General features: G+C 38.4%; 1 protein-coding gene across 1 annotated transcript; it reads right to left on the bottom strand.

Annotated features, from left to right (window-relative positions):
• Positions 1–7712, bottom strand: LOC137744883 (E3 ubiquitin-protein ligase UPL4). Its single transcript, XM_068484693.2, has 17 exons — positions 7425–7712; positions 6211–6883; positions 5980–6090; positions 5775–5891; positions 5532–5690; positions 5278–5439; positions 4879–5031; positions 4670–4791; positions 3409–4585; positions 1844–3067; positions 1515–1745; positions 1326–1430; positions 1138–1218; positions 989–1057; positions 770–898; positions 594–677; positions 1–496 (listed from the first exon to the last, which is right to left on the bottom strand). The coding sequence occupies exons 2-17, from the start codon at positions 6841–6843 to the stop codon at positions 431–433; spliced, it is 4623 nt and encodes a 1540-aa protein (XP_068340794.2). The 5' UTR covers positions 6844–6883; positions 7425–7712; the 3' UTR covers positions 1–430.
• Between the last annotated feature and the right edge of the window lie 265 nt (positions 7713–7977).

The following is a 7977-nucleotide window of genomic DNA, read 5'->3' as shown; positions in this document are numbered from 1 at the left end:
TTAGCTAAAAATGATGCATTTAAAATGTGGTAGAATATCACATCAGAATATTGGTTAGAAAGAAACTGCAACTAAATTTACATCAACTTATTCAACAACCAAAGACTAACTATTTTCCACTGCAACCAAAAAGGAAACTGTAATGATCAAAGACCTCTGTCCACAGCTTTGTAAGGAAATGCAAAACCATCAATCTGAACGTCCCCATCCTTTCTTTTCTACAGCTACCTGAAATTTCCCAACTACCTAAAATTTTCCAGGCATTCACACGACCTACCAATTAGTCAGTCAAAGAAGCTTCGACTTGTTCCAGCACTGTGTTCCATCACCATCAACAGCCACCCGTTCTTGTTATCTACACCAGCAAAGGCCTACTCTAATAATTACAAATTCACAGTTGAACTGACCCTTCGGATTGAGAAACGGAAGGCTACGAAAGGTGGAATGATCCCTGCCCTTCTGTAATGGCATATAACAGCTTCTCTTTCATCGTCTCCTGAAAAAGGAAAAGGAGATATGTTAGCATCTTGTCGGTGCAATATTTCCCTACAAACGACTTCTAGTACGAAAGGCTATAAGGAAACAAAGCTCACTTGTGAAGAGTAAGGCGGCAGCTTAAGATAATTTGCACAAGTCATCACGCTTGGTAGGTCTAAGTCTGCGCAGTTGCTAGATTGCTGTAGAGACAAAGCAAAGAAGGATCAGATGACGATGCCTATACAACGAATAAAAAGCAATCAGGAAAAAATAATGTTTTTCTGATAGACACCTTTCGAACAATAGTTAACTTCGGACTGAGAGATGCAAAACCTCCAGGAGGTAAGCGAGGTGCCCCAGTCACAAATTGCAAAAACGCTCTTCGCTGTTCTTGGTCGAACTTGTCTATGATTTCCAGCAACTGAAATTCAAAGGAAATGGTGATATAAAAATTTCTTAAATGCACATGAAACATCAACACAAACCAAAGAACAGAGAACAAACTACTAACATTGATAATGGGAGGACTGCTAACTGTGTAACCATGGTCGAATTTGATATGATCAAGGAGCTCATTGAACTGGCAAGATAAAAATTTATAAATTAGGAATATAGTCAATAACCCTTTAAAGTATTAAAATTAAGTGGTTGCAAACATACAGCCCAAGAATCACGTTCTCCACATAATAAACGCTCTAATTCTTCTTCGGTGAAAATCTGAAGATGCTCAATAGGGAAAACCTGAAACATCAAAGAAGAAAGAAAACATAAATCTATATCGAAATGAAAAGGCGTAGAGGTAATTTAGCCCGCATGCTATTGAAAAGACATTTCATGATAGTACACACCTGGTTAAAGCCAGATTTGAAAGCTTCCACTTGTCTAGAAATTCCAGCAGTTACAGTTGCATCCGCCACTAGTGAAACATAATCTTCCAAATTTGTAATATTTACCTAGAAAGTGGGGTAAATTGAATTTCCGGTTCACCAAATGAAATAATTCAGAAACAATAAATGGATAAGGTTAGTGAGACTTACCATTTTATGATCAGGCCTAGACGACAGAATAAAATCAGGATAGCCAGGAAGTGTGAAATCAAGACAAAGATCCTCAATATGGGTTTTCCGAAAGCACAAGTCAAATTTCAATGTTGTACTTTCTCCATGAATGGATTCCGAAAATTTTTTCCTGTCTACAAGAGCCTTAAACTCTAGCAGTGTCTTGCCAAGCTCAGGATCAAATGACAGGATGTCATACACACCAAGTTCCTGGGATAAGAAAACATATGTTTTGAGATGAAACATTGCTTTACTAGTGATGATGAACATTCACTTTCAATAATAAATAGTGCAGAAATTGGGAGTACCTTGCCAAGAATAAGTTTATAGAAGGCTGTGGAGAAATGCACATCCAAGACACGCCCATCTTGGAGCGCTTTTCCTACGATTTGCCCCAAAAGGACAAACTTCTTAATTACTTCACTGAACTGTATCTGTATCTCATCAGATGTACCCAACCATGGACGAGGGAAAAGACCAAAAGGACATATCAAAATTCCACTGTCCCCAGCATGGCTTGTACCAGTGGTAAAAGACCCACGATCCTCTCTCCACATGCCTAGACCAGACTTCTGAAACTCGTGACTCACCAAGGTGTAGAATTCCAAGGTTGGACCAAGACCAGTACCAACTTCTTCATTGTATTCCACCTCAAGGAGCACCTTCTGCCTGGCATGCAGGTCCATCATTTGGGCAGCAGAATCCAGAATTTGGTTGCGGAAAACCAAAAACTTTTTTCGAGGCATGCTTCCGGAGCTTAGTCTCCTGTCACTGGTCACCCCTGAATCCCTATAAGATGGTGAATGAGGCTGACCTAGCAGTGGGCCAAATGCTGCCAAACGGAAGTACTTACATTTGACCTCAAAACTAAATAAAAAGGGACACGATTCCATTAACTGATTACACCACAAAGGCATACCACCAATGGACACTGCTAAAGCATCCCGCATCTGTTGTTCCAATTTTTCTGTCAATTTACTGCTCACGAACTCATTCTGAGGCACTGGAATAACTGCTGTCTGAAAATTATCCAAGTCATCGATTTTCCCTTTAGCAAAAGCACATATTCTTTCACGAGACATCAGATGAAATATAACCTTATTCATCCTTTCCAAGCTTTTGAGGATGTATATTATATCATAAACAGGACTTGACTTCTCCAAGTCAGAAGCAAGATCATAAGCAAACGAGCTGGAGAAAAATGAAGTATACAACTCATGTACGTCAACTTTCTGAGCAGAACTTTCTGCTGAACAAAGACATTCTTTATGTGTACCATATTGACCTTCAGCCTTTCTGTATGTTAATGTGTATTCTTGACTCCAAAGTTTTGAACCAATGACAATTTCATGTTCGTTCATTTGTTGTTGCAGAATTGCTTGGTACAATGTCAATGACGGCTCCAGCTGTTGCCCTTCAAGATAAAATAACAGTTTTGAAGAAGAATCTTCTTTGCTACAAGATACTGGATACTGTTCTTCCATCTCAATGTCTTCCTCTGAGGCACATTGTGCTTCTTTTTCCACAGGTTCCTGAAACATTAAACCACCGACAAAAGTAAGGGCATTGGCACAATCTTAGAGCTGATTAGAAGAATCAATCATGACTAAATTTATCCAAAGTTGTTCAAAGAAAAAAGAATAGTGTTTTCTTAAACATAAGTTCATCAAAGATTTCCAGGACTTGTCTGTCTTAAGCTTATCGCTTGTTTAAGTGAGGCCACTGTTAAATTGACCTCATCTACCTGAGAAGTAAGGCTGAGGATGACAAAATGAACCCAACATAAACTCATAAAATTAAAATAAAAACAAAGACTTTCTCCTCTATAAAAGCATTATTATCAGTATGATTAATTGTGAAACGGAATAAAAACCTGCAACTCAGGCAAGTCCGTCGACATGCTTTCAGGCTCCATAGGATGTGGACTTCCCCCTTGACTAGAGCTTGCATTTGATGGTGATTGATCCGGTAGACTTTCAGATTGGTCCTTAACTTGTGTAGGTGATTTAATGTGGCTGGTTCTTTTTGCTTTGACTTTAGGCCACAGAACTTCTTCAATGGCATGCAATGAGGAAAAAGGATCTACAGTCAGAACACCTTCACGGTAATCACAAAGACGCGTGTCCCCTTTGTCTTTCACAAAACGAACTTTAATACATGGATATGTTGTGCGACGCCCATATGGAAGTGTAGCATATGAACTTCTTAGCTTGGGCACATTGCTCAAAATAACAGGGAAATTTTCCAAAGAAGATAGCGCATTTTGCAGTTTGCGTATTAATGTTATCATAGGTAGGTCCACAGTGATCATGTCTAAAGGAGAAAATAATAGCCTTGCAAACACCTCAAATCTTTTTTCTACAGAATAAATATCACTGTTACCAGCACTAAGTTCCCCCTTTTGTTTCAAGTACTGGCCATTGGACAGATAAGTCATTAAGGACCTTAGAATTCCAGATTCGATAAATTCAAAAGTGGAAATGGGTTCTCGTCCACCAAGCTTTTCCATTACTTGACGCATGATACTATAGAACCTTTCTTCATGCTGATCAAGAGCATCATTATTCGTGGACGTGTTCAAATCACTTATTGCAGAAGAAAATTTTCTAAGCTTCTGAAGGACATCAGTTAATGCTTTCTCAGGGTCATACAATTCTTGTGCAAAGTACTTGGTCCTTATATGCTTTGCAAGATTATAAACAGAATCCTTTTCAAGCATGCAACTTCCTTTTTCTGACACCGATGGTGATCTATCAGTAGCAAAAGCATAACACAAGCACCTCAGGACCTCCCTTGAAGTAGACTTCTGACGAGGATCCAACAAAATCTGTGAGCCACTAAACACAGGGAACAACAACCTCAAACATTTTTCCAGGGTTACCAATTGACACTTATCAGGTGTTAACAGTGCATCAATGGCAAAAAAGACGCCTTCTTTTATGAAAGAGTCCAAGAAATAATCAGAAAGTTTCTGCAGGATTAGCTCAGCAATATGTAGAGCTAATATCAACACATGGGGATCCTTTCGTGTAAACACTCCAGCCAAAAAACTGCCACATTGAGAGGACTTATTATAATTAGCAAGAATTCCTAGATTTATTGATCTCTAGTGAAAAAACAAGGAGACATATTACCTTGAAATGTTGGCCTTCTGAAGCAATTCTACAAGCATGTCTGATGTGCTCAAATAAATTAACTTGTCGATAACAGATAAGCAGCCATAGCAAATATATAAATTGGCACCGGAGTTTACAAACTGTTGAGAAGTGAAATAAACATTACAATACTATTCATTGGCTGGATGGAGTGCAAATAAAGTGCCATGTATTATCAGAAACAAAACCTGAGTCAACAATGGAAGTATATCCATTCCAAACTTTTGCAGAAGATCAGGTTGATTAACTAAAAGAGATTCCTTATCCGACAACTGTGGATTCTCTTGATCTCTGGTCGAAGTTGGAAGAAGCTCATTTAGCAATTTCAAAACTTCATATACCTGAAGGAGACAAATAGAAACAATGATCCCATTCAATTTCCTCAAGTTATAAATAAAACAACACATGCTTATTTTGTAATCACAAAAGATTTTTACACATTTTCTTTGAAAGTCGGTAATCATCTCGCAAATAAAGAAAGAGTAGTAAGTCACAACATTTTCAAATACACAATTTGACATTCTTAAGATTCAATAAGAATCAGTAACCCTGGAAAAAGAAAAGAACCAAAAGATCCACTTGTAAACCTGATTGCAATGCCCATCCACCACATGATTAGAGGACATTCCATGAGAGAGGTCATATGTAGATAAGATATCCTTCAATATGCTGCTTATATTAAGCTCATACAGAGCCCTGAAGGCTACAACCGAACCAGAAGAAAGTTTGGCAAGTACCCCCATCAAACCCTGCCAACCAAAGTATAACAGTGAGAACATCTTCCAAGGCAGTAAAATACAGAAGGAAGCGGGTCTCAGAAACATGATATTGAGTTGCTTACATTACTAAGTGGCTGGGATAAAGTTGGCCGGGTATTCAAGCTCATAAAATGTGTGACTTGACGAATCATCCCATGCTTACAAAGTTCATCCAGCATCTCAGTGGACTGGCTCACTCGTTCTGTAATTTTAATCAAGCAAACAGCAACCATTTCGACAAGCTGAGAAAATAAAACAAAGTATGAGTAGTACGGTCATTTGAAATATATGCAAAAGGCATAAAAACACACTTTCACAGTCCATACCTGAGGATCCTCATACTGGAGAAGATTGCACAGTATGGGGACAGCCTCCATGAAGGGTGAAGGGCATTCAGAAGGAAGTTTCTTACAAATGTTCACCACAGTAGAAAGGGCAACTCTCTGATGCAGATAAGATACAAGTAATATAAGAACCATTAAAAAAGAAATGATCTAATTTCTAGCAAAAACACATCAGTAATTGAATTACCTGTATACTTGTAGAAAAAAAATCGATATAATTCAGAACAGCCATTATTGCCCCAGACTGTAAGCACGCAAGTGGCTGCTCCCGTGACATTTTCTCCAATGCTTGTAGACACTGCAGAAGAATAATAAAAGAATTTCATGCAACCCCATTATTACATTGCATAAACAATACCATAAATGTCATGCCTGGATAACATAAATATGACCATGTACAGCAAGTCAGCAACATTACCTGCTCAGGTACATCCAAGTATTCAAAAGCCATTAGTCTCTGGCAAAGAGCAGGAACTGCATCATGCCTAACAAGGAAGCCAGATGACTTCGGATACACATCGCATAAATAAGTTATAGCCCTTATAGCCAATAGCATGATATCCGGGTTAGTATCATGCCTAGCAAGTCTAACAAGAAGCGGTGATAATGCGTCTGACGTCATCCCGGATAGTGAGTCCTCTGTACAGAAAGACAGGACTTCACATAGCTCTTTGAGAACATCTGACTGCCCAGAAGGGTCAGTGTCTTCACTTAAAGATGATAAGATCCTCTTAAACTTTCCATGATCACCCGAAGATCTCCGTCTCTGATAGTCCTTGAGTTCACTGTGTCTTTCGTCTGCATCATCTGAATCACAAGACCCATATGCTGAATCCCTCTCACGTTCTCCCTCTGAGCGACTATTAGCCGAAGCAGAGGATGAAGTGTCCATATCATGGTCATTGGTTTCAGGTGCAGAGTTCACAGAATTCATATGGGTTTGAGCTGAAGAGTTTGATGAACTCGCTCTAAACTCCAATGAATTGCAAGCCCGCTTATCTGCTGGCAATTCATCATCAAGCTCAGTGCGCTTTTGACCTCGATTCTCCATTTATAACTCCAATTTCACAGGAACCAATATCTATCTACTCCTGCATGATCAGAGCATAAATCCACCTTAACTCTAGTTCTAAAACTGAATTCAACCCAGAAATCCAATTCATAATTACCAAACAATTGAAAAAAAAAAAAACAATTAAACTTTAGCATCAGTTAACACTTACAACAGACAGCAAGCACAAAATACAATCTTAAACTGAAAATCGAAACCCGAAAACAGACGATCATCGAAAAGCACCCAGATGATCAGCAAAAAGCTGGAAGCAAAATGTATTTTACTTATGCCAAAGCTTGCGTTTCTATCGCATACCAAACACTCAAATCTTCAGTAGCAATATAGATTCCCCAAAAACTTAAGCATAATCCAACAACAACCGACTCATAAAAAATATTTAAATCTCCAAAAAAAAAAAAACCCCAGAAAAACAAAAATCCACATTCAACACAAAAAACACATCATTGGTTGTTCATATCAACACGGATAAGTGTGATTATGTATTCATAAGGCGACGGATTAATCAACAAAAAAATTAAATTAATCAGAATTTGGGAATTATGGTTGTTTAATTGTACCTAAGGTGCAGTAGTTGTTGTTGGTGCTGTGGTTGCTGGTATCAATCGGCCTTCGAGGGAGTCGAAGACGAATTGCAGAGGGAAAACGTGTAGGGTTTTCGTAGGGCTGAAGGGCTCGATTGTCTCTGGGATTTTTTTTCGCCTTGGAATTCTTCTGGAGGACGACGGTGGCGGTGATGATGATGAGTGTGTGAGGGAGGGTACGGAAGGAAGATATATATGTGCGAGGTGAATCTTTTTCAATTAAAAGACTTGTATGGAATGGAACATGTCGTGTAGTTGAAGCTCTCACCTTTATTTTATTTTTCCAATTTTAATTCAATAATTTCATATTTTGGGTTTGGGCTACAAATGTTTAGTAGTTCGATTTGTTTTCTACGACTATTTTTTATGTTATTTATGAACAAACGATATTATTTATATTTAAGAAAATAGTGGTGGGCTTAACTTAGGATTAGCAATAATGTGATCCAAACTTGCTTTTGATGAGAATCGAACTAAGATCTCTCGCTTATAAGTTAAGAGAAATACCACAAAACTGTAATATACCCCT

This window comes from Pyrus communis, chromosome 12 (genome assembly GCF_041283825.1).
Source record: "Pyrus communis isolate YQ-2024b chromosome 12, ASM4128382v1, whole genome shotgun sequence".
In the NCBI taxonomy this organism is placed as follows: Eukaryota; Viridiplantae; Streptophyta; class Magnoliopsida; order Rosales; family Rosaceae; genus Pyrus; species Pyrus communis.
Note: the sequence above shows the minus strand (reverse complement) of the source record. Positions and strands in the feature narration are given on the sequence as shown.

Excerpts from the sequence above, each read along its gene's own strand:
- LOC137744883 (XM_068484693.2), bottom strand. The coding sequence starts at position 6,843 with ATGGAGAATCGAGGTCAAAAGCGCACTGAGCTTGATGATGAATTGCCA. Across the intron at positions 6,091-6,210 it reads ACTTGGATGTACCTGAGCAG|TGTCTACAAGCATTGGAGAA; the intron begins GTAATGTTGCTG and ends ATTCTTCTGCAG. Across the intron at positions 3,068-3,408 it reads CGGACTTGCCTGAGTTGCAG|GAACCTGTGGAAAAAGAAGC; the intron begins GTTTTTATTCCG and ends TTAATGTTTCAG.